Source organism: Cetorhinus maximus, chromosome 9 (genome assembly GCF_964194155.1).
Source record: "Cetorhinus maximus chromosome 9, sCetMax3.hap1.1, whole genome shotgun sequence".
Taxonomy (NCBI): Eukaryota; Metazoa; Chordata; class Chondrichthyes; order Lamniformes; family Cetorhinidae; genus Cetorhinus; species Cetorhinus maximus.
Window position 1 is genome coordinate 64,946,266 of NC_135887.1, and position 27,434 is coordinate 64,973,699.

The following is a 27,434-nucleotide window of genomic DNA, read 5'->3' on the forward strand; positions in this document are numbered from 1 at the left end:
CATTTCACAGTGGGGAAGCGTCATACAAGATGATGTAAGGTAAAGACAGGATATTTATCTATGCCAGGTCACAGCGATGGTCACTCCTAACATCACTGGTATGCGTAGAAGTAACAGCAACAGGGAGGTCGGTGAGGTTTAGGTCAAGTAAGGTTTCCCTCGTGCTTATTCCCTCAACACCTGCTACAGGCCCAGTCTCCTTCAGGATTCGGCCAGAAGCGCTGCTACTGAGCTTTTCATTACAATGGACATTGAAGTGCTCCATCCATAGAAACAGTGAAACATAGAAAATAGGAGCAGGAGTAGGCCTTTCGGCCCTTCGAGCCTGCTCCGCCATTCATCATGATCATGGCTGATCATCCAATTCAATAGCCTGCTCCCGCTTTCTCCCCATTTCCTTTGATCCCTTTCGCTCCAAGAGCAATGTCTAACTCCTTCTTGAAAACATACAATGCTTTGGCCCAACTACTTTCTGTGGTAGAGGCTCACCACTCTCTGAGTGAATAAATTTCTCCTCATCTCAGTCCTAAATGGTCTACCCCGTATCCTCAGACTGTGACCCCTGGTTCTGAACTCCCCCACCATTGGGAGCATCCTTCCTGCATCTACCCTGTCTAGTCATGTTAGAATTTTATAGGTTTCTATGAGATCCCCCCCTCATTCTTCTAAACTCCAGCGAATATAATCCTAACTGACTCAATCTCTCCTCATATGTCAGTCCCACCATCACAGCAATCAGTCTGGTAAACCTTCGCTGCACTCCCTCTATAGCAAGAACATCCTTCTTCAGATAAAGAGACCAAAACTGCACACAACATTCCAGGTGTGGTCTCACCAAGGCCCTGTATAATTGCAGCAAGACATCCCTGCCTCTGTACTCGAATCCTCTGGCTATGAAGGCCAACATACCATTTGCCATCTTTACCGCCTGCTGCACCTGCATGCTTACCTTCAGCGACTGGTGTACAAGGACACCCAGGTCTCGTTGCACATTCCCCTCTCTCAATTTATAGCCTTTCAGATAATAATCTGCCTTCCTGTTTTTGCTACCAACGTGGATAACCTCACATTTATCCACATTATATGCATCTACCATGCATTTTCAACTCACTCAGCTTGTCCAAATCACATTGAAGCATCTTTTCATCCTCCTCACAGACCACCCTCCCACCCAGCTTTGAGTCATCTGCAAATTTGGAGATATTACATTTAGTTACCTCACCTAAATCATTAATATATATTGTGAATAGCTGGGGTCCCAGCACCGATCCCTGTGGTACCCCACTAGTCACTGCCTGCCAGTCGGAAAAAGACCCATTTAATCCTACTCTTTGTTTACATTCTGTGTACATTTCTCTACATTCTGTGCTTCTTCCGCATGGTGTTCAACTCGGAGGAGCACTGATTCATCAGCTGAGAAGGGTGGTAACTGGTAATTAGACGGTGGTTTCCTTGGATATGTTTGACCTAATGTCATGAGATTTTAAGGAGTCCAGAGACATTGTGAAGGGCCACACCATCCTGACCTTATATCACTGTGCTGCCACCTCTGATGGGTCTTGGGCCTGTGGGTACGACATACCCAGGAATGGTGATGGAGGAGTCTGGGATGTTAGCTGAAAGGTATGATTTTGTGAGTTTGACTATGCCTCAGAGTATTGCGTGTCTAATATGTGGGACAGCTCTCTTAATTTTGGCACAAGTCCCTAGATGGTAGTGAGGCGAGCTTTACACTTTCGACTGGGCTGGGTGTGTCTTTGTTGTGTCCGTTGGTGACCTCAATACCAGATGATCTGACGGCATTTTGTTTTACTTATTTCACTTATTCTTTTACCTGCTGGATAGTAGTTGGTAGGTTTTTCTGGAAAAAAATTATCAAAACTTTAACCAATTTTAAGCAGGACGAAGATTGTTTGACACACCCATGGTTAAACAACAGAAAGATAACAGCAAGATAATTTTTCACACTAAAGTGTATAATACAAAAATCTGACACCCTCTTATCAGACTAGTTGGATATTTGAACAGAAACTGAAGGTTGCGGAACAGGTTTGAGTGAAGCTGTACCCTAGGGATGGTCTACCCCTGAACTGTACTGGGACAAGTGTTCTTGCGAATCACGTAACTATGTAAGTAGAGAGGACTTCATATTAAACTAGGGGGGGTGAGGTATCAAGCTTGGGTACATGTCGCAAGCCAAAGGGTGGAGTCAAGACAGGGGAGCAAAATAGTAATGTGGGGAAAGAGGGTCAAAGAATGGCAGGAAGGGACAGATAGATAAAATCTAAGAATACATGAACAGTCAAGACTAGATATTATAAAGATAACAAAAATACAAAACTAAAGGCTCTGCATCTTTTTTTCTTATTATACATTCTCAGGGTGTGGGCTTCGCTGGCTGGGCCAGCATTTGTTGCCCAGGCCAGCATTTGTTGCCCATCCCCAGTTGCCCTTGAGAAGGTGGTGGTGAGCTGCCTTCTTGAACTGCTGTGGTCCATGTGGTGTAGGCACACCCACAGTGCTGTTAGGAAAGGAGTTCCAAGATTTTGACCTAGCGACAGTGAAAGAACAGCAATATATTTTCAAGTCAGGGTGGTGACGATCGGAGGGGAACTTCTAGGTGGTGGCATTCAAATCTATCTGTTGTCCTTATAGATGGTGGTTGTGGGTTTGGAAGGTGCTGTTGAACGACCCTTGGTGAATTCCTGCAGTGCATCTTGTGGATGGTACACACTGCTTCCACTGTGCATGGTGGTGGAGGGAGTGAATGTTTGTGGATATGGTGCCAATCAAGTGGGCTGCTTTTTCCTGGATGGTGTCCAGCTTCTTGAGTGTTGTGCAGGGAGCTGCACTCATCCAGACAAGTGGAGAGTATTCCATCACACTCCTGACTTGTGCCTTGTAGATGATGGACAGGCTTCGGGGAGTCAGGAGGTGGGTTACTCGCCGCAGAATTCCTAGCCTCTGACCTGCTCTTGTAGCCACAGTATTTATATGGCTAGTCCAGCTCAGTTTCTGATCAATGATAAGCCCCAGGATGTTGATAGTGGGGGATTCATTGATAGTAATGCCATTGAACATCAAGGGGCGGTGGTTGGATTCCCTCTTGTTGGAGATGGTCATTGCCTAACACTTGTGTGGTGTGAATGTTACTTACCACTTGTCAGCCCAAGCCTGGATTTTGTCCAGGTCTTGCTGCATTTCGACATGGACTGCTTCAGTATCTCAGGAGTCGTGAATGGTGCCGAACATTGTGCAAACATCAGTGAACATCCCCAATTCTGACCTTATGATGGAAGGAAGGTCATTGATGAAGCAGCTGAAGGTGGTTGGGCTGAGGACACTATCCTGAGGAGCTCCTGCAGTGATGTCCTGGAGCTGACATGACTGACCTCCGACAACCACAACCATCTTCCTTTGTGCTAGGTATGACTCCAACCAGTGGTGAGTTTTCCCCCTGATTCTCATTGACTCCAGTTTTGCTAGACTTCTCGATTCCACACTTAGTCAAATGCAGGCTTGATGTCAAGGGCGCATTTGATTTTCAAGGGCGCGTAACATTAAAAACAAAGCAAAAGAACTGAGAGCACACATTGAAGTAAAGAAATATGATCGGATAGCCATTACAGAGACTGGGCCGCAGGATGACAAGGAATGGGTTCTGAATATTAAGGGGTATATAACATTCAAGAAGAATAGGAAGCTAGTTAAAGGTGGGGGGATAGCACTGTTATTCAAGGATAGTGTTGATGTAATGGAGATGATCTCAGTTCAGGAGATCGAGTAGAATCTGTCCGGGTGGAGATGGGGAATAATAGGGGAAAGAAATCATGAATAGGAGTGGTCCACAGGCCCCGACAGTAACCACAATGTAGGACAAAGTGTACAAGAAGAAATATTGGGTGCTTGTGATAAAGGGATGGTAATAATCATGCGTGAGTTTAACCTAGATATAAACTGGAAGAAACAGATTGGCATTAGTAGCCCGGATGAGGAGTTCATAGGGATTTTGCAGCTCTCCAAGTGCTTGGGAGTTAGCACTAATTAAAAGTAAGGTATAAGTTTATGTGGCACTTTTCATGTCCATTAGATGTCCATAGTACTTTAAAGCCAATGAAGTGTGTTTGAAATGACATCGCTTTTGTAGTTTAGGAAAAACAACAGCCAATTAGCACACAGGAAATTCCCACCAACAGCCATGTAATGATTATCAGATAATGTGTTTTTGCCATGTTGATTGAGGGATAAATATAACCAAGACACGGAGAATAACGGCTCTACTCTTTTCTGAAATAGTGCTGGGGGTTATTGATGTCGACCTGCGATGAGGAATACAGTACTGAACCTTGCATGAATAGCAATGTGATCATGAAAAGATAATCTGTTTTTGTCATGTGTATTGAGGGATAAATATGCCAAGACTCTGCAAATAACCCATCAGTTCTATCCCAAAAGAATGCCTTGTTATGTCATCCTGAGGGTGTAGACAGGGCCTCGCTTCCAGTATTCATGCAAAGGACAGCACATCTACAGTGCAGCCCTCCCTCAGTACTGCACTGGAGTGTCACCCAGATCGCTGTGCTCAAATCCTGGAGTGAAATTTAAAATTATAAACTTTGCCCCAGTGGCAGCTTCTCTGCCAACTGGGCCACAGCCCACACTCAAATTTCGATGCATTGAAAACGGGGCCTGGGTCAAAATAGCAGGAAATCAAAGATAGTCACTCACTAGCAGGTATTTTCTTGCCTGTTGTATAGTAGTCGGTAGGTTCTTCTGAAAAAGAATTAAAACTTTAATCAATATTAAACAGAGTGGAAATTGGTTGACTAACAGTGTTTAAAGAAAAGAAAGGGAAACAAAAATAATTATTGATACAAAACTGTGTCATAGAAATAGCTGATGCCCACTTGTCAGAATATTCAAACAACAGAAACTGAAGTTTGCGGAACAGGCTCAAGTGACTTGATATCACTGTGCTGCCTCCTCTGGTGGGTCTTCCTGCCTGGCTTACTCAGGAACGGTGATCGAGGAATCTGGGATGTTGGTTGAAAGCTGTGTGACTGACCTTTTTTTCATTCGTTCATGGGATGTGGGTGTCTCTGGCTAGTATAGCATTTATTACCCATCCCTAATTAAGAGTCAACCACCTTACTGTGGGTCTAGAGTCACATGTAGGCCAGACCAGGAAAGGGCAGCAGGTTTCGTTCCCAAAGGATATTAGTGAACCAGATGGGTTTTTATGACAGTGGTTTCATACTCCTCATAAGGCTTTTAATTCCAGATTTTTTTTTTAATATTCAACTCAAATTCCACCATCTGCCATGGTGGGTTTGAACCTGGACCCCAGGGCATTACCCTGGGTCTCTGGATTACCAGTCCAGTGACAATACCATTACGCCACCACCCCCACACTGTCTCGGCCTGTTGTGTGACTAGTCTGTGGGACAGCTCTGTCATTTTTGGCACAAGTCGCCAGATGGTCGTGAGCTGAACTTTACAGCGTCCACTGGGCAGGAGGTGTCTTTGTTGTGTCCGTTGCTGAGCTCAATACCAGATGATCTGTCCTTATTCTTTTGCGTATTTGACTTGTTTGTCCTGGAGTGGGATTTGAACTTACTTTGCCTCAGGGGCCAGATTTCTATAACCTGCCCATTGCCGGCACTTTAAAATTTGGATGTACTGGAAGCCTGGACAGGAGTCCAAATGTCAGGAGATCAAAGATATTCATTGACTAGCATGTATTTTTTACCTGTTGGATAGTAGTCGGTTGGTTTTTCTAGAAAAGAAGAATGAAAACTTTAATTAATTTAAAGCAGTATGAAGATGGTTTGACATATCTGTGTTTAAATAACAGGAAAGAAGAATACAAGATAATTTTTAACACAAAACTACAAAACTCTGATGATCCCTTATGAGAACGGTCGAAAATTTGAGCTCCCAGAGATACGGCGTAAACCATCACTTGGTTCTCATACGAGTGTGAATGCAATTCACTATACAATATTAAAAAAACAAATCATGTCATTGCCTGCCAAGTGTCAGAAGATGATCGATTATCCAGTGGCAGTATAACGCCAGATCTCAGAATACAAACAGTGTCCATTTACACAGTCCAGCTGACCTGTGTGTTGTCAGGAGGTCAGCTCATTTCAATAATTGTGTAAACACCAATGCACATTGGACCAGGTAGAGGAAGTGTAATGATTGTCCGAAAGCGAGGGATTATGCAGCACTCCAAGTGTTCAGGAATAACATCAATGAAAAAGAAAGGTATAAATTTATATTTTACCTTTCTTGACCAATATAGTCTCACAGTACTTTAAAGCCAATGAAGTGCGTTTGAAATGACAGCACTTTTAGAGAAAAAAACAGCCAATTAGCACGCAGGAAATTCCCACAAACAGCCATGTAATGATTAATATGTTGATTAAGGGATCAATATTAACCGAGATACGGAGAATAATGGCCCTTCTCTTTTCTGAAATAGTGCTGGGGGTTATTGATGTTGACCTGCGATGAGAAATTCAGCACTGAACCTTGTATGAATAGCAATGTGATCATGAAAAGATAATCTGTTTTTGTCATGTGTATTGAGGGATAAATACGCCAAATACTGCAAATAACCCATCAGTTCTATCCCAAAAGAATGCCTTATGTCATCTTGAGGGTGTAGACAGGGCCTCGCTTCCAGTATTCATGCAAAAGACAGCACCCTCAGTACTGCACTGGAATGTCACCCAGATCGCTGTGCTCAAATCCTCGAGTGAAATTTAAAATTATAAACTTTGCCCCAGTGGCAGCTTTTCTGCCAACTGGGCCACAGACCACACTCAAATTTCGTTGCATTGAAAACGGGGCCTGGGTCAAAATAGCAGGAAATCAAAGATAGTCACTCACTAGCAGGTATTTACTTGCCTGGTGGATGGTAGTCGGAAGGTTCAACTGAAAAAGAATTAAAACTTTAATCTATACCGACTGGAGGTTGTTTGACGAAAAGTACGTTAACAAAAAAAAAAGAAACAATTTGATACAAAACTGGTGACTTGTGCCAAAATTGAGAGAGCTGACCCACAGATTAGTCACACAAAAGGTTGAGACATAGTTACATTCACAGAATGACAGCTGATGCCCGCTTGTCAGAATGGCCGAACATTCCAGCAACAGAAACTGAAGTTTGTGGAACAGGCTCGAGTGACTTGGTACCACTGGGCTGGTGGGTCTACCTGCTTGTTGACAGGACATACTCAGGAATGGTAATGAAGGAGTCTGGGATGTTGGCTGAAATCTAGGATTCTGTGAGTCTGACTATGTCTCAACCTATTGCGTGACTAATCTGTGGGGCAGCTCTCTCAATTTTGGCACAAGTCGCCAGATGGTAGTGAGACAAAATTTACAGCGTCCACTGGGCTGGGTGTGTCTTTGTTGACTCCATGGCCGAGTTCAATACCAGATGACCTGTCCGTATATTTACTTATTTGACTTGTTTGTCCTAGAGTGGGATTTGAACTTACTTTGCCTCAGGGGCCAGATTTCTGATAACCTGCCCATTGCCGACATTTAAAATTTGGACACACTGGAAGCCTGGACAGGAGTCCAAATGTCAGGAGATCAAAGATAGTCACTGACTAGCATGTATTTTTTACCTGGTGGAGAGTAGTCGGTAGGTTTCTCTGGAAAAAGAGAATGAAAACTATAATGAATTTAAAGCAGAATGAAGATTGTTTGGCATATCTGTGTTTAAATAACCGGACGGAAGAACGCAAGATAATTTATGACACAAAACTGCAAAAATCTGATGACCCCTTAGCAGAATGGTTGAACATTTGAGAAACTGGAGGTTGAGGAACAGGCTCAAGTGTCTTAATGCACTAATCTTGTAGATTTGTGAAGCACACTGGCTGCTATATTGATGCCAAATGGAAGCCAAACTGACCCAAGATTGATTCTGATCAAAATAGCAAAATAAATGTTTCAAATCACACATTTAATAGAATCTCTCACTGATTTAATTCTGGGGCACTGGTCAATGTCATTGACCGGGAAATTCCACTGTGCCACCAGTAATCCCTCACCTCGTTTTGACAGAAAATAGAGACCCCAGAATTGAATCAGTGAGAGATTCTAATAAACACGATAAACATTTGTCAATGTTATTGCCCATGAATGTCCACTGGGCCGCACTGATCCCTCGCCATAGTTTTGGCAGAAATAGAGCTCCCAGAGAAGTGGCGTAAACCGTCATTTGGTTCTCATATGAGTGTGAATATAATTAACTATGCAATATTAAAAAAACAAAACGTGTCATTGCCTGCCAAGTGTCAGAATTTGGTCGATTATCCAGTGGCAGTATAACGCCAGATCTCAAAATGTGATAATGTGTTTTTGCCATGTTGATTAAGGGATAAATATTAACCGAGATACGGAGAATAACGGCTCTACTCTTTTCTGAAATAGTGCTGGGGGTTATTGATGTCGACCTGCGATGAGGAATACAGCACTGAACCTTGCATGAATAGCAATGTGATCATGAAAAGATAACCTGTTTTTGTCATGTGTTTTGAGGGAGAAATACGCTAAGACTCTGCAAATAACCCATCAGTTCTATCCCAAAACAATGCCTTGTTATGTCATACTGAGGGTGTAGACAGGGCCTCGCTTCCAGTATTCATGCAAAAGACAGCACCTCCACAGTGCAGCCCTCCCTCCGTAATGCACTGGAGTGTCAACCAGATCGCTATGCTCAAATCCTCGAGTGAAATTTAAAATTATAAACTTTGCCCCAGTGGCAGCTTTTCTGCCAACTGGGCCACAGACCACACTCAAATTTCGATGCATTTAAAACAGAGCCTGGGTCAAAATAGCAGGAAATCAAAGACAGTCACTCACTAGCAGGTATTTACTTGCCTGGTGGATGGTAGTCGCTAGGTTCATCTGAAAAAGAATAATTAAAACTTTAATCTATACCGACTGGAGGTTGTTTGACGAAAAGTACGTTAACAAAAAAAAAGAAACAATTTGATACAAAACTGGTGACTTGTGTTAAAATTGAGAGAGCTGACCCACAGATTAGTCTCACAAAAAGTTGAGACATAGCTACATTCACAGAATGACAGCTTTCAGCCAACATCCCAGGCTCCTTCATCATCGTTCCTGAGCATGTCCTGTCAACAAGCAGGACAGCTGTTGCCCGCTTGTCAGAATGGCTGAACATTCCAGCAACAGAAACTGAAGGCTCGAGTGACTTGGTACCACTGGGCTGGTGGGTCTACCTGCTTGTTGACAGGACATACTCAGGAATGGTAATGGAGGAGTCTGGGATGTTGGCTGAAATCTAGGATTCTGTGAGTCTGACTATGTCTCAACCTGTTGCGTGACTAATCTGTGGGGTAGCTCTCTCAATTTTGGCACAAGTCGCCAGATGGTAGTGAGACAAAATTTACAGCGTCCACTGGGCTGGGTGCATCTTTGCTGACTCCGTGGCCGAGCTCAATACCAGATGACCTGTCCGTATATTTTTACTTATTTGACTTGTTTGTCCTGGAGTGCGATTTGAACTTACTTTGCCTCAGGGGCCAGATTTCTGATAACCTGCCCATTGCCGGCATTTAAAATTTGGACACACCGGAAGCTTGGACAGGAGTCCAAATGTCAGGAGATCAAAGATATTCACTGACTAGCATGTATTTTTTACCTGGTGGAGAGTAGTCGGTAGGTTTCTCTGGAAAAGAAGAATGAAAACTATAATGAATTTAAAGCAGAATGAAGATCGTTTGGCATATCTGTGTTTAAATAACCGGAAGGAAGAATGCAAGATAATTTATGACACAAAACTGCAAAAATCTGATGACCCCTTAGCAGAATGGTCGAACATTTGAGCGACTGAACATTGAGGAATAGGCTCAAGTGTCTTAATGCACTAATCTTGTAGATTTGTGAAGCACACTGGCTGCTATGTTGATGCCAAATGGATGCCAAACTGACCCAAGATTGATTCTGATCAAAATAGCAAAATAAATGTTTCAAATCACACATTTATTAGAATCTCTCACTGATTTAATTCTGGGGCACTGGTCAATGTCATTGACCGGGAAATTTCACTGTGCCACCAGTAATCCCTCTCCTCATTTTGACAGAAAATAAAGATCCCAGAATTGAATCAGTGAGAGATTCTAATAAACATAATAAGCATTGGTCAATGTTATTGCCAATGAAGGTCCACTGAGCCGCACTGATCCCTCACCATAGTTTTGGCAGAAACAGAGCTCCCAGAGAAGCGGCGTAAACAGTCATTTGGTTCTCATATGAGTGTGAATGTAATTCACTATGCAATATTAAAAAAACAATTCATGTCATTGCCTGCCAAGTGTCAGAAGATGGTCGATCACCCAGTGGCAGTATAACGCCAGATCTCAAAATACAGACAGTGTCCATTTACATAGTCCAGCTGACCTGTGTGTTGTCAGGAGGTCAGCTCATTTCAATAATTGTGTAAACACCAATGCACATTGGACCAGGTGGAGAAGTGTAATATAAATGTACAAACAAAATACTGTGGATGCTGGAAATCTGAAACAAAAATAAAAATAGCTGGAAAACTCAGCACGTCTGACAGCATCTGCAGAGAGGAACACAGTTAACTTTTCGAGTCCGTATGACTCTTCAATAGAACTAAAGAAAAATAGAAATGAGGTGAAATATAAGCTGATTGAGGGGGGTGGGACAGGTAGAGCTGGATAGAGGGCCAGTGATATGTTGAGGCAAAGAAGAGATTGCCAAAGATGTCATAGACAGAAGGGCAAAGGGGTGTTGGGAAAATTCTCCCCCATGTGTTTTTGTGATGTTGATTAAGGGATAAATATTAACCGAGATACGGAGAATAATGGCCCTACTCTTAATGATCGTCCGCGAGTGAGGGATTATGCAGCACTCCATGTGTTCAGGAATAACATCAATGAAAAAGAAAGGTATAAATTTATATTTCACCTTTCTTGACCAATGTAGTCACACAGTACTTTAAAGCCAATGAAGTGCGTTTGAAATGACAGCACTTTTGTAATTTAGGAAAAACAACAGCCAATTAACACACTGGAAATTCCCACAAACAGCCATGTAATGATTACCAGATAATATGTTTTTGCCATGTTGATTGAGGGATAAATATTAACCGAGATACGGAGAATAATGGCCCTTCTCTTTTCTGAAATAATACCGGGGATATTGACTTCGACCTGCGATGAGGAATACAGCACTGCACCTTGCATGAATAGCAATGCGATAATGAAAAGATAATCTGTTTTTGTCATGTGTATTGAGGGATAAACGTGCCAAGACTCTGCAAATAACTCATCAGTTCTATCCCAAAATAATGCCTTGGAATCTGTTATGTCATCTTGAGGGTGTAGACAGGGCCTCATTTAAAGTATTCATGCAAAAGACAACACCTCCACAGTGCAGCCCTCCCTCAGTACTGCACTGGAATGTCACCCAGATCACTGTGCTCAAATCCTGGAGTGAAATTTAAAATTATAAACTTTGCCCCAGGGCAGCTTTTCTGCCAACTAGGCCACAGCCCACACTCAAATTTCAATGCATTGAAAACGGGGCCTGGGTCAAAATAGCAGGATATCAAAGATAGTCACTCAACAGCAGGTATGTTCTTGCCTGGTGGATAGTATTCGGTAGATTCATCTGAAAAAGAAGAATTAAAACTTTAATCAATATTAAACCGAATGGAGATTGTTTGACTAACTGTATTTAAACAAAAGAAAGAAAAAAAAACAAAAATAATTTTTGATACAAAACTGTGTCACAGAAATAGCTCATGCCCACTTGTCAGAATGGCCGAATATTCTAGCAACAGAAATTGAAGTTTTAGGAACAGGCTCGGGTGACTTGATGCCACTGTATATCCTCCTCTGGTGGGTCTTCCTGCCTGTAAGTACGACATATTCAGGAATGGTGATGGAGGAGTCTGGGATTTTGGTTGAAAGCTATGATTCTGTGAGTGAGACTATGTCTCAACCTGTTGTGTGACTAATCTGTGGGGCAGCTCTCTCAATTTTTGCACAAGTAGCCAGATGGTAGTGAGACGAACTTTACAGCGTCCACTGGGTTGGGTGTGTCTTTGTTGTGTCCATTGCTGAGCTCAATACCAGATGATCTGTCCTTATTTTTTTTTTTACTTATTTGACTTTTTTGCCCTGGAGTGGGTTTGAACTTCCTTTGCCTCAGGGACCAGATTACTGCTAGCTTGGTCATTGCTGGCAGCTGGATTGAATATCAGTGGCAGAGCAGTTAGGGGACAGTGTAGATTGTATCATAAGGTTTACGTTGGTCATGGAAAAGGACAAGGAACAAACCAGTGCTCATATAATTAATTGGGGGAAAGTCAACTGTGATGGAGTGAAAATACATCAGATTCGCATGAGTTGGAATCAAGTGTTGGCAGAAAAGACAGTGGCTGAACAATGGGCCACCTTTAAAGAAAAAGTATTGCAGGAAATGTTAAGGTACATTTCCCAGAAGGGGAAAGGTAGGACAAATAAATCCAGAGCGCCCTGGATGACAAGCGAGATAGAGGTGAAGATGAAAAGGAAGAAATGCACGTACAACAGATGTCAGGTAGAAAATACACTGAAGAATCAGGCTGAATACAGAAGGACCAGAAGGGAAATGAAAAAACTAATAAGAAAAGCAAGGAGAGAGGATGAAAAGAGATCGGCAGCTAATATAATCGGGAATCCCAAGGTATTCAATAAGCATATAAATAATAAAAGGGTGGTAATAGAAAGGGTAGGGCCGATTAGGGACAAAATACGTGGAGGCAGGAGAAATATAGCGGTATTAAATGTGTACTCTGCATCTGTCTTTATAAAGGAAGAGGATGCTACCCAGGCCGATGTGAGAGAGGAGGTAACAGGTACACTTGAAGAAATTACAATTGAGAAGGAGGAGGTAGTAGAAAGGCTATTTCTACTTAAAATTGATAAGGTACCAGGATTGGATGAGATACTTCCCTCAGTACCCTTGGATGCGAGAGTGGAAATTGCAGAGGAACATGCAATAATCTTCTGGTCTTCCTTAGGCATAAGGTTGATGCCAGAGGACTGCAGAATTGTGAATGTTATACTCTTGTTCAAAAAGGGGTGCAAGGATAAATCCAGCAACTACAGAGCAGTCAATTTGACTTCATTCATAGGAAAACTTCTGGAAACTGTCGTTAGGGACAAAATCAATAGTCATTTAGACAAATGCAGGATAATTAAGGAAAGCCAGCATGGATTCATTAAGGGAAAATCATATTGAACTAACTTGATGGAGTTTTTTGAGGAGATAACAAAGAAGTTTGATAAGGGCAATGCTGTTGATGTGGTGTATGTGGATTTTCAAAAGACATTTGACAAAGTGCCACACAACTGACTTGTGAGCAAAATTTTAGCTCATAGAGTAAAAGGGAAAGTAGGCACTTGAATAAGAAATTGGCTGAGTGGCAGGAAACAGAGAGTAGTGATACATGGTTGCTTTTCAGTTTGGAGGGAGGTTTGAAGTGGAGTTCCCCAGGGGTCAGTGTTGGGATCCTTGCTCTTCCTGACACATATTAATGATCTAGACTGTGGTGTTCAGGGCATGATTTCAAAATTTGCAGATGATACAAAGACTGGAAATGTTGTCAACTGTGATGAGGATAGTCTTGAACTTCAAAAAGAGATAGACATGTTGGTGGATTGGACAGACAAGTGGCAGATGAAGTTCAATGCAGAGAAATGTGAGGTGATTCATTTTGCAGGAATAAGATGGGGAGACAGTATAAAATAAAGGGAGAAACTCTAAAGAAGGTGCAGAAATGGAGGGACCTCGGTGTATATGTACATAAGTCATTGAAGATGGCAGGGCATGTTGAGAGAGCAGTTAATAAAGCATATAGTATCTTAGGCTTTATTAATAGGGGCATTGAGTACAAGAGTAAGGAGGTCATGTTGAACTTGTATAAGATACTAGTTAGGCCTCATCTGGAGCACTGTGTCCAATTCTGGGCGTCATGCATGAGGATGGATGTGAAGGCATTGGAGAGAGTACAGAGGAAATTCACAAAAATGATTCCAGGGATGACGAACTGGAGCTATGAGGATAAATTGGATCATTTGGAACTGCTTTCCTCAGAGAAAAGGAGGTTGAGAGGAGACTTGAGAGAGGTATTCAAGATCCCAAGGGGTATGGACAGGGGTAACTGCAAAACTGTTCCCACTCAAGAAAGCATCAAGAATAAAGGGCACAGATTCAAATTAATTGGCAAAAGGAGTAAAAGTAAAAGGAACAATTTTTTCTCGCAGAGGGTGGCTGGAGAGTGGAACAAACTTCCTGAAAGGGTGGTGGAGTGTCCTACTCTTCTTCCTTTGTAACATATAATGGCTGGTAGCCTTAATGCCAGATGGAGAATAATCTGACCCAATAATAATTATCAAAGTAGGGAACAAAATGTACCAAATTACTCATCACAGATTTATCACATTTTCTCACTGATCCAATTCATAACACCAGTCCTGAAATACTACTGTTCTAACGTTGCTCTCCTTCTATGACTGTTGTAAGGGACTGGCAGAAGTCCATGAGAATCAATTTTAAAAAAGCCATTTGTTCCTCACCTGACTTGAACAAAGAAATTACTGTTCCATTTATCCGACTCACTCCAAGAAACATAATTTATGCTCTCTGAAAGGACAGCACAGATGGATTTTTAAAAAATCTTTCACAGCATGTGGGTGTCACTGCTTAGGCCAGCGTTTGTTGCCCATCACTAAACACCCTTGAGAAGATGATGGTAAGCCGCCATCCAAGTGGTGTAGGCAGACCCACAGTGCTGTTAGGAAAGGAGTACTAGGTTTTTGACCCAGAGACAGTGAAGGAACAGCAAAGTTCCAAGTCAAGATGGTGTTTGGCTCGGAGAAAAACTTGTAAGTGGTGGTGGTCCATGCATTTGCTATCCTTTTCCTTCTAGGTGCTATCAAAGGTGGCTTGATGAGTTGCTGCAGTGCATCTTGTATATGGTAACCACTTCTGCCACTGATGGAGGAAGTGAATGTTGTAGGTGGTGGATGGTGTGCCAGTCAAGTAGCCTACTTTGTCTTGGATGTTGTCGAGCTTTTTGAGTGTTTTTGGAGCTGCAATTATTCAGGCAAGTGGAGAGTACTCCATCACACTCCTGATTTGTGCCTTGTAAATAGTGGATAGGCTTTGGGGAGTCAGGAAGTGAGTTACTCACCACAGAATTCCCAGTCTCTGACCTGCCCTTGTAACCACAGTATTTACATAACTGGTCCAATTCAGTTTCTGATTAATGGTAACCCCCCCAGGATGTTGATAGTGAGGGATTCAGCAATGGTAATGCCATTGAATGTCAAGGGAAGATGGTTAGCTTCTCATTCGAGATGGTCAGTGCCTGGCACTTGTGTAATGCAAATGTTACTTGCCACTTAGCAGCCCAAGGCTGAATGTTGTTCAGGTCTTGCTGCACATGGACACTGACTGCTTTACTATCTGAGGTGTTGTGAATGGTGCTGAACATTGTGCAACCATCCAGGAACAACCCCACTTCTGGCCATATGATTGAGGGATGGTCATTGATAAAGCACCTGAAGATGACTGGGCCGAGGAGTTCCTCCTACCGTGAGGAACTCCTGCAGCAATGTCCTAGGACTGAGGGGAATGGCCTCCAACACCCACACCACTATTATCAATTCTCAGTGCAGTGCAAGATCTAAGGGTGCAACAGCAAAAATTACTTACATTTATATAGCCCTTTATTGCAGTAAACTATTCCAAGGTGCTTCTCAGGAGTATTATCAAACTAAATTCCATGCCATCACATAAAAAGATAAAGCACAGATGACCAAAAGTTTGATCAAAAAAGTAGATTTTAAGCAGTATCTTGAAAGGAGAAAAAGAGAGAGAAAAAAGTAAAGAGATGGAGGCAAAGTGGTTTAGGGAGAGAATTCTATGGTGGCACTATTTTGGCATTGGGGCTATAAGGGGCCATGGGGGTGAGTGAGGTGCATTGGCTGCCATGCATCAGCATGGTGAGGGGCATGAGGGATGAGGCTAGAGGGCCTAATGTTTAAGAAAACAACTGGAACAAAGTCCTGGAGAACAGAGGCGGGCCTTTTAAACAGCCTGCCTTGGCACTTGGCAGCACCTATGGCTGTCTCCGATCTGCGTTTGGTGCTGATGGGCCTGACTCCATCCTGCCCCTTGCCTTCAAAGTGAAAACCCCACCATTTAGGGCACTTTTCCCTAGTGTGTGGTGAGCCTGGATTTCCTCATTCAGCACACCCGCCTCAGGAGTGAAAATCTGGCTCTTTGGCCAATTGCCTTCTGGGAGGTGGGACCTGCACACGTTGGATGGGTAGCATCTCAATAGTGCGACGACCAATGTTCTCATGGGGCCATTTGCCAGTACTGTCAGGAATGGTTTAACCTACTTTTCCAGGAGAATGGTGACCAGAATGTAGCATTAGATAGGAGAATGATGCTGCACAAAAGATTGGGAGAGACAGATAGAACTAGGGTAAGAAATAATAGGGTATTAGATAGGGTCAGACTGAGTAGGGTTGCTGGGTAAATAAGATTGATGACCCACAAGTGCAAATAGCCATTTGGGAATATGATGGCATGGTGATAACCGGTACCTGGCTCATAAAAGGGCAGAATTGGGTGCTAAATATTCCTGGATACAAAGTGTTCAGGAAAGATATGAGAGAGAGGAAGGTTGGCAGTATTGAGTAAGGAGAATATTGCAGTACTGGCGAGAGGCAATATCCTGGTTGGGGTGGGGGGGACGGTCAAGAACTGCATCCATTTGGTTCAAGGAACAATAAAGGCACCACTACGCTACTCGGTGTATTCTATAGACCACCAATGATTGCGATATAGGGGAACAAATTTTCAGGGAAATTACGGTGAAGCACAAGAACTATAGAGTAGGGATAAGGGGGAGGAGGGGCGTGTGGGTTGGACTAGTAATCTAGAGACTTAGGGTAATGCTCTGGGGACCCGGGTTTGAATCCCACCACGGCAGATGGTGGAATTACAACACAATCAATAAAAACCTGGAATTAGCAGTCTAATGATGACCATGAAACTATCATCAAATTCTGTAAAAACCCATCTGGTTCACCAATATCCTTTAAAGAAGGAAATCTGCTGTCATTACCTGGTCTGGCCTACATGTGCCTCTTAAATGTCCTCTGAAATGGCCTAGCAAGCCACTCAGTTGTACCAAACCACTAGAAAGTCAATAAGGAATGAAACCAGGTGAACTATCTGGCATCGACCTAGGCATTGGAAACGAAAACTGCAAACTCAGCCCTATTGACCATGCAAAGTCCTCCTTACTAACATTTGGGGGTCTTGTGACAAACTTGGGAGAGCTGTCTCACAGACCAGTTAAGCAACAGCCTGACATAGTCATACTCACAGAACCATACCTTATAGATAATGTCCCAGACACCACCATGACTATCCCAGGGTATGACCTGTCGCACCAGTAGGAAAGACCCAGCAGAGGTGGCAGCACAGTAGTATACAGTCAGAAGGCAGTTGCCCTGGGAGTCTTCAACATTGACTCTGGACCCCATGAAATTTCATGGCATCAGATCAAACATGGACAAGGAAATCTCCTGCTGGTTACCACATACAGCACCCCCAGCTCTGCTGATGAATCAGCGTTCCTCCATGTTGAACACCACTTGCAGAAAGCACTGAGGGTGACAAGGGCACAGAATGTACTCTGGGTGGGGGACTTCAATGTCCATCACCAAGAGTGGCTCAGTAGCACCACTGCTGACAGAGCTGGCCGAGTCCTAAAGAACATAGCTGCTAGACTGGATGAGTGGCAGGAGGTGTGGGAACCATGAAGGAAAAACATACTTGACCTCATCATCACCAATCTGAGATTGCGCAGATTCATCTGAGCATGACAGTATTGGTAGGAGTGACTACTGCACAATCTTCACAGAGATGAACTCCTGTCTTCACATTGAGGATACCCTCCATTATGCTTTGTGACACTACCACCGTGCTAAATGGAATAGATTCCGAACAGATCTAGTAACTCAAGACTGGGCAACCATGAGGCGCTGAGGACCATCAACACCAGCAAAATTGTATTCAACCACAATCTGTAACCTCATGGCCCAACATATCTCCCACTCTACCATTACCACCGAGCCAGGGGATCAACCCTGGTTCAATGAAGAGTGCAGGAGAGCATGCCAGGAGCAGCACCAGGCATACCAAAAATGAGATGTCAACCTGGTGAAGCAACAACACAGGACAACTTGCGTGCCAAACAGCATAAGCAACAGGCGACAGAGCTAAGCGATTCCTTAACCAAAGGATCAGTTCTAAGATCTGCAAGCCTGCCACATCAAGTCGTGAATGGTGGTGGACAATTAAATAACTCACTGGAGAGGAGGCTCCACAAATATCCCCATCCTCAATAATGTGGGAAACCAGTACATCAGTGCAAAAGTTAAGGCTGAAGCACTTGCAACAATCTTCAGCCAGAAGTGCTGAATGGTCCATCTCAGCCTCCTCTTGAGGTCCCCAGCATCACAGATGCTAGTCTTCAGCCAATTTCATTTAATCCAAGTGATATTAAGAAACGACTGAAGGTACTGGGCACTGCAAAGGCTATAGGCCCTGACAATAGCCCAGCAATATTACTGAAGACTTGTGCTCCAGAACTTGCAGCGCCCCTATCCAAACTGTTCCAGTACAGCTACAACACAGGCATCTATCTGGCAATGTAGAAAATTGTAAACGTATGTCCTGTACACAAAAAGCAGAACAAAGTCCAACCCGGCCAATTAACACCCCATCAGTCTACTCTGGATCATCAGTAAACTGATGAAAGGGGTCTTCAACAATGCTATCAAGCAGCACTTGCTCAACAATAATCTGCTCACTGACGCCCAGTTTGGGTTCTGCCAGGACACTCAGCTCCTGACCTCATTAGAGGCTTGGCTTAAACATGGACAAAAGAGCTGAACTCCAGAGATGAGGTGAGAGTTACTGCCCTTGGCATCAAGGGGGCATATGATGGAGCGTGTTATCAAGGAGCCCTAGCAAAACTGGAGTCAATGGGAATCAGAGGGAAAAACTCTCCGCTAGTTGGAGTCATATTTAGCACAAAGGAAGATGGCTGTGGTTGTTGGAGGACAGTCATCTCAGTTCCAGGATATCACTGCAGGAGTTCATCAGGGTAGTGTCCTGGGCCCAACCATCTTCAGCTACTTCATCAATTACCTTCCTTCCATCATAAGGTCAGAAGTGGGGATGTTCACTGATGATTGCATAATATTCCGCATCATTCATGACTCCGTATCCAAATGCAGCAAGATGTGGATAATATCCAGGCTTGGGCTGACAGGTGGTAAGTAACATTCATGCCACACAAGTGCAAGACAATGACCATCTCCAACAAGAGAGAATCTAACTATCGCCCCTTGGCATTCAATAGCATTACCATCGCTGAATCCCCTACTATCAACCGCCTGGGGGGGGCTACTATTCGCTAGAAACTGAACTGGACGAACCATATAAATACTGTGGCTACAAGAGCAGGTCAGAGGCTAGGGATCCTGCAGCGAGTAACTCACCTCCTGACTCCCCAAAGCCTGTCCACCATCTACAAAGCACAAGTCAGGAGTGTGATGGAATACTCCCCACTTGCCTGGATCAATGCAGCTCCAACAACACTCAAGAAGCTTGGCACCATCTAGGACAAACCAGCCCACTTGATTGGCACCATATTCACATGCATTCACTTCCTCCACCACCGACGCACAGTGGCAGCAGTGTGTGCCATCTGCAAGATGCACTGTAGGAACTTACCAAGGCTCCTTAGACAGCACTGCGACAGGCCGCTATATTCTAAAGGGCAAATGCAGCAGACACATGGGAACACAATCACTTGGAAGTTCCCCCCCAAGCCACTCACCATCCTGACTTGGAAATATATCACCATTCCTTCACTATCGCTGGTTCAAAATCCTGGAACTCCCTCCTTAACAGTACTCCACATGGATTGCAGAGGTTCACGAATGCAGCTCACCACCACCTTCTCAAGGGCAATTAGGGATGGGCAATAAATGATGGCATGGCCAGTGACACCCACAACTCATGAATGAATAATTTTAAAAAGGGGTTCTTTAATCCTCCTAGTATAGACTGTGATAGAAATAGTGTAAAGGGAGGGGGAAATTTTTCTGAAGTGTATTCAGGGGAATTTACTTGAACAGTATATTTGTAGCCCAATGAAGGAGGAGGAATTGATGGATTTCGTTCTCAGGAATGAGATGGATCAGGTGTCATTAGGGGAAACATTCAAGGAATAATGATCATAGTATCATAAGGTTTCAATTAACTATGGAAAAGGACAAGTAGTAATCCAAAGAAAACAAATGTATTTGGAGGAGGGCCAATTTCAATGGCTTGAAAACGGATCTGTCATGGCCAATTTGGAATCAAAGGTTAGCAGGCAAAACTGTAACTGAACAATGTGCGGTCCTGAAATAATGGATGGTTTGGGTGAAGTCGGGTACGTTCCCAAGATGGGGAAAGGCTGGGCAACCAAAGTCAGATGGTGCAAGAGATAGAGAGGAAGATGAAACAGAAAAAGGGTATATATGATAGATGTCAAGCTTAACACAGCTTGAGAACTAGATTGAATACAGAAAGTTTAGAGGGGAAGTAAAAAAATAAACAAGTGAAGCAAAGAAAGTGTAAGAGACTGGCAGCCAACATAAAAGAGAATCTGATATTTTTAAAGGCATGTACATAGTAAAAGGGTAGGAACAGGTGGGGTGGGGCTGTTCAGAACCAAATAGGAGACTGATGCATGGAGGCACAGGGCATGGCCGAGGTGCTAATTAAATACTATGCATCTGCCTTTAGCAAGGAAGATGATGTTCCCAGAATCATAGTGAAAGAAAAGTTGATTGAGATACTGGATGGGACAAATACTGATAAAGAGGAGATATTAGAAAGGCTGGTATACTTAAAGTTGATAGGTCACCAGGACCAAATGGAATCCAGGGATGCTGAAAAAAGTAAGTGGTGAAATTGTGGAGATACTGTCCTTCAGTCCTATTTAGATATGAGGTGCTGCCAGAGGATCAAAGAATTGCAAATGTTACACCCTTGATCATAAAAGGTGTATGGCTAAGCCCAGCAACCACAAGCCACTTAGTTTAACCTCGGCGGTTGGAAAGTTTCAGAAATTATAATCTGGGACAAAATTAACAGTCACTTGGACGAGTGTGGATCAATTAAAGAAAGTCACATGTTTGACTAACCACATTGAGATTTTGGTGAGAGGGCTGATGAGGGGAAAGCAGTTGATGTGGTGTGAATAGGCTTCCAAAAGGTGTTTGATAAAGTGCCGCCTTAATAGATTTGCCAGCAAAACTGAAGCCCAGTGAGTAAAAGGGATGGCCCTGGTAACATGGATATGAATTTGGCTTTGTGACAGGAAACAGAGTAGCGGTGAACGGCTGGTTTTCAGATGGGAGAAAGATACGTGGTAGAGTTTGCCAGGGGCCGGTAATGGCACTACTGCTTTTCTTGATTTATATTAATGATCTAGAGTTGGGTCTATCAGGCACAATTTCAACATTTGCAGATGACATAAAATGTGAAAGTGAAAGAGCTGTGAGGACAGTGATAGATTTCAACTGAACACAAATAGGCTGGTGGAAAGGGTGGACACATGGCAGGTGAAATTTAATACAGAGACTTGCGAAGTAAGAAGAACATGGAGAGATTATACAAACTAAAAGATAAAAGTTGAAAGGGGCACAGGAACAATGAAGCTTGAAATTACTGAAGGTGACAGGGCAGGTTTGAGAACATAGTTAAAAAGAGGTACAGGGTCCTGGGCATTATAAATAGAGGAATAGATACAAAAAAAAGGATGCTTTGAAAAACTTTTATAAAACACTGGTTGCCTCATCTATCATGTCCCCAAACACATTAGGAAGGATGTGAAGCTTTCAGGGAGGGTTCAGAAAAGATTTATTAGAATGACTCTGGGGGTAAGAGACTTCAGTTACGCGGATTGATTGGAGAAGCTAGGCTTGTTCTCCTTAGAGAAGAGAAGGTTGACAGGAGATTTGATAGAGGTGTTCAAAATCATGAAGGGTCTAGACAGATTAGATAAGAGAGAAACTGTTCCCATTGGCAGAAGAGTCAATAATCAGAGGCAATTATTGGCCAAAGAATCAGAAGCAACACGAGTAAAAACATTATGCAGCAAGTCGTTACGATCTGGAACCCACTGCCTGAAAGGGTGGTGGAGGCAGATTTAACTGTGGCTTCGAAAAGGAATGGGATAAACCCCTGAAAGGGTAAAAAAAACACAGGACTAGGGGAAAAAGGCAGTGAGTGGGACTGGCTAAATTGTTCTTTCAAAGAGCAAGCACTGTCATGACAGGCTGAATGGCTTCCTTTTGTGCTGTAAATTTTTAATTCTATTCCATTCTAAATATTTGGAAGACCAGTGCCATTGTCTTCGATCCCTCCAGCAAAGTCTGTTCCCTAGCTGTCAACTCTATCCCTCTCCATGACAATACTCTAAGGCTGAACTAGATTGTAAACTTGGTGCCATATTTCACACCGAGGTGAACTTCTGAGCACATATCCATGCCATCACTAATATCCCCTATTTCCATATTCATAACAGCACCCTGCTTCAGCTACTCTGCCGCTGAAACACGTCTTTGCTACTTCAAGACCAATGGATCTCAAACTTTTCTGGTTGAAGGATGTTTCACAAATGTATATTATTGGGAAATATAGAATACTTTCATTGCTTCTTTTAGCAAATTCTGGGTATTCTGCAGCACCAGGTAGCCTAAACTAGAATGGTATTCATTTGCATGAAGCAGTCACAGGGCAGTCCCACCAGTTCCTCTTCTGGTTTTCCACTTAGGCAACAAGATATCTAGCAAATTGAAAATGGATCACAAACTGAATCGTTTTCAAAATAGACACTGAAGTACTCTGTCAATGGTATGAGATGAGTGCCTTTGTGTTTGCATCTAGAAACTCAGTCATGGGAGCATACCTGAAACTCCACGGCTCAGTTTAGTTTTCAAGACCTCAATTTTCTTCATAAATGTTGCAATTTTATTACTCACTTCGAGGACGTAAGCGAGGAGACGCTTGTAGGAGCAATAGGCAGTCACTGCAACATTTCAACTTACAGCTTTGCCAAAGTGCTGCTAAGTCCGCAGGCCCCAGTCTGGGAACATTGCTCTAACTTGACTATTCCAATGCATGTATGGTTGGCCTCCCACATTCTACCCTCTGTAAACTTGAAGTCACTCAAAACTTTGCTGCCAATGCCTTGCCACACTATGTCCCGTTCACCTATCAATCCTGTGTTCGCTGACCTACAATGGCTCTCGGTTAAGTAACAGCTCAATTTTAAAATCTTCATCCTTGTTTTAACATCTCTCCATGGACTTGGCCCTCTATATCTCCTCCAGCATCACAACTCTGAGAGATATCTGTACTCCTCCAATACTGTTCTTGAACATCCCCAATGTCAATCATTCCATCATGGTGTTTAGGGGTAATATATGAATATGGATAGAGGATTGGCTAATTAACTGGAGACAGAGTCAGGATAAATGGGTAATTTTCAGGCTGGCAAACTGTAACTGTGCCACAGGGATCAATGCGGGGGCCTCAGCTATTTACAATCTATATTAACACTGTATGAGTTATAGTCAAATTTGCTGACAATACAAAGCTAGGTAGGAAAACAAGTTCAGTTGAGCGAAAAGGAAGACATAGCAGAAGCATTGCTATGGAAGGTCACATCATCAGAACAGATGCGATGGAGACAATGAAAATGGAGACAGAGAATTCAAGGAAGGGAAGAGTTGGAGATGAACCATGTGAAAGCAACAGAAGGATGGAAATTGGAAGCAAAGTTGATGAAGCTTTTGAGTTCAGAGCAAGAGCAGCAAGTGGTAATGATACAGTCATCAATGTGCTGCAGAAAGGGTTGAGGAAGGGGCTCCTAGAAGGGAGCAAGGAATGTTCCACATATCTTAAAAAAGGCAGTCATAGCTAGGACCCAAGCTAGGGCCCATAGCAACACCGTTAACTCAACTCACTTCCTTGAAATAAAAGGAGAAGTTGTTCAATGAGAGAATAAGTTCAGCCAGGTGGAGGAGGGTGATGGGTGGAAACTGTTGGGCCTCTATTCAAGGAAGAAGCGGAGAATCCTCAGACCATCCTGATGGAGGATGGGGTGTAGAGAAAATAGACAGTCATACTGAAGAGCAGATGGTTAGGGTCAGGAAATTGGAAAGCTGTTAAAGTGACAGAGTCATGGATGTAGGTGGTCGATGTCAATGTGTAAATAATCACACTGCATGGCAATCTTTGTTGAAGACAATTGCTAGTTAAACAGGTGATGGGCATTGATTATCCCATCTAACCAGAATAAAAAGATACAGCTGGAACACTGTGTTGTAGCCAGTAGCACTGAGGAACTGTCTTGAAAATAAACCAGCTTGAACCAAAAAGACCAGCCTGAATTAATTCTTCCACCACAACCACTTATTATGAATAACATGGTAGCAGATGATGAATTTTAAGCTTTGCTGATTGATTGCTGTATATGAAGCTTTTTGTCTCAATCCTCTGAGGGAAAAGAAGTGTACTTTTGCTAACAATTTAAGTTATGGAATGGCAGAAGGACGGTGAAAAATTGCAAACTTTGACTATTCACCAATTTTTTGAGTCTGAACCATATCAGCAATAGAAGGCTGATGTTGAGATGTGGACTCAGGTTACTTCTATACCCTGGAAGAAGCAAGGTATGGCTTTGCTGTCATTACCAGATAAGATAAGGAATAAGGTATTTTGAGAGTGGAAAATGGATGATTTGGATAATGAAGAGGGATTGAACCTTCTGTTACAATTTTTGGATAAGTTTTACAAAAACGATGAGTTATTGCAAGTGTATGAAACTTGGATGATCTTTGATAGGTTTAGGAAATCAGATGCTCAGTTCATGGAAGAATATATCATGGATTTTGATACAGGAGACAACAGAGATTTGAACTTGAAATTCCAGAACCAGTACTGGCATTAAAATTACTGGACCGTGCTCGCATTTCCCACGTTGATAGTCTTTCAGTACTAACTGGGGTTCAGTTCTGGGGGAAAGAATCTCTCCTACATCAAAAGGCTGCTGTCCTAAAAAAATCTGTGGGGAAACAGTCGTTCCCAGCCACATTTTTCTTTTGTTGAGAATCTTAGATATTTATATATTTCAGTAATCATTTTCAACAAATGGGCCCAGCATTAGTTCAATTACAGTAACAATCCATTTTTCAGGGATTGACAAAATAATCTGTCAACAGTCTGATAAAGTTAACGGTCCTGGTGGATGGCATTGTAATGCTGGACTGTTCAACAGGAGCAACATTTCAGGAGATGGAAAGCACCATGCAGTACAGAACTTTATTTATTCTTCCTCATTTTTCTCATCATTGTATTTGATGCCACTTTCTTAGCAAATGCGAACAACTGTGCTGTGAATCAAAGGATAGAGGATTCACTGCTGGCCACATTTCGATGTCAATCAAATATTAGACGAATATTCTAATACTCCCAGATGGCACATATAAAGCCAAAGTGAGATTAGTAGCCCAAGGCTTTGAAGAGAGACTAGGAGATCAGGATGTCAGAGCGGACTCGCCTACTGTGGGGAAAGTGAGTTTGAAGATTTTTTGAACTATTTTGGCATCCTATTCCTGGGAGTCCAAATTGATTGATATAAAGGCTGTGTTTTTACAGGGGGAGAAGTTTCTAAGGGAAGTTTTTTTTAAACCACCCAAAGAAGCCGGGGATGTAGAAGGAAAGCTATGGAAATTGAACAAGTGTGTTTATGGGTTGAATGATGCATCAAGAGTTTGGTATTTTTCCGTGAAGTCTGTCCTGTTAAACAGGTTGCATTCAGTTAAAGGCAGACCCCGCGATGTTCTACAGGTACCATAAAGGAGAAAGTAGCTGGAATCCTTATCATGCATGTTAATGATTTTCTGCAGGCAGGCTCTGTAGAATTTGAACAATGGGTAATCGAGAAGATAAAGAAGGAATTCAAGATCAATAGTCAGGCTTCAGGAGCCTTTAAATACAAAGGTTTAGAGATTAAGCAGAGCAAATTAGGAGTAACACTAAATCAAAAATCTTATGTAGTAAATGTTAATTATTTCCCAATAACTCATGATAGATCCTCACAAAACGAGATCCTGCTACCAAGGAAGAAATGGAACAGTTGAGAAGTTTGATTGGGGAGTTGAACTGGTTGTGCATGCAGACTGAGCCTGATGCTAGTTATAATGTATTGGGGTTGAGTACCATGATGAAACATGCTACAGTTGAGGAACTTCTGAGAGCAAATAAAACACTTTTAAAAAATTAAATTCTGAGAAATGTGTGCCCAAGTTTCCAGCCTTGGATGATCCAGAAAATATGAGGTTGGTCATTTTTAGCGATGCTTCACTTGCCAATCTTCCAGATGAGTTCTCTAGCACAGCAGGGTTTATCATATTCTTGGTGGGAAAGAACGATAAATGTTGCCCCCTGGCTTGGGAGGCCAAGAAAATAAAAAGGGACGTGTAAAGCATCTAAGCTGCTGAAACGCTGGCTTTGTTAGAAGCGTTAGATTTGGGGGGCAGGGGTGGGGGGGAAGTTTACTTATCTAATATGCTGACAGAAATATTATATAAGGGGCAATGTGAGAAAGGTTTGCCCATAGAATGTTTTCTGGTCTCTTTGGGATAATTTTCATCCGACGAGAAGTGTCACTGAAAAAAGGCTAATAGGCCTAGCCAGCGTAAAATAAATGTTGAGAGAAGAGAGATCACGAAGAAACAATGGGTTCATCAGGGATGGTCAGTATGGCTTTGTCAGAGGGAGGTCATGCCTAACAAATTTGATTGAATTTTTTGAGGAGGTGACCAGGTGTGTAGATGAGGGTAGTGCAGTTGATGTAGTTTATATGGATTTTAGCAAAGCCTTTGACAAGATCCCACATGGGAGACTTATAAAGAAGGCAAATGCACAAGGGATACAGGGTAATTTGATAAGGTGGATTCAAAATTGGCTTAGTTGTAGGAGATAGAGGGTGATGACAGAAGGATGCTTTAGTGACTGGAAGCCAGTGTCCAGTGGCGTACCACAGGGATCTGTGCTGAGTCCCCTATTATTCGTCATTTATATAAACGACATAGCTGACTATGTAGGGGGTAGGATTAGTAAGTTTGCGGATGTCACAAAGATTGGCCTGGTGATTAACAGTGAGGTTGAGTGTCTTGGGTTACAGTAAGATATAGACGGGATGGTCAAATGGG

General features: G+C 42.8%; 1 protein-coding gene across 1 annotated transcript in view; it reads right to left on the minus strand.

The window, feature by feature from the left end:
* Window positions 1-4,720: 4,720 nt before the first annotated feature.
* The window catches only part of LOC144685059 (mucin-6-like), a 264,923-nt gene continuing 242,209 nt past the window's right edge, over window positions 4,721-27,434 (minus strand). The window contains exons 22-25 of the mRNA XM_078549593.1: window positions 9,692-9,718; window positions 7,644-7,670; window positions 5,750-5,776; window positions 4,721-4,773 (exon numbers count right to left, since the gene is read on the minus strand). Of these exons, the coding sequence (XP_078405719.1) occupies window positions 4,721-4,773; window positions 5,750-5,776; window positions 7,644-7,670; window positions 9,692-9,718 (134 nt within the window). The remainder of the gene's footprint in view (window positions 4,774-5,749; window positions 5,777-7,643; window positions 7,671-9,691; window positions 9,719-27,434) is intronic.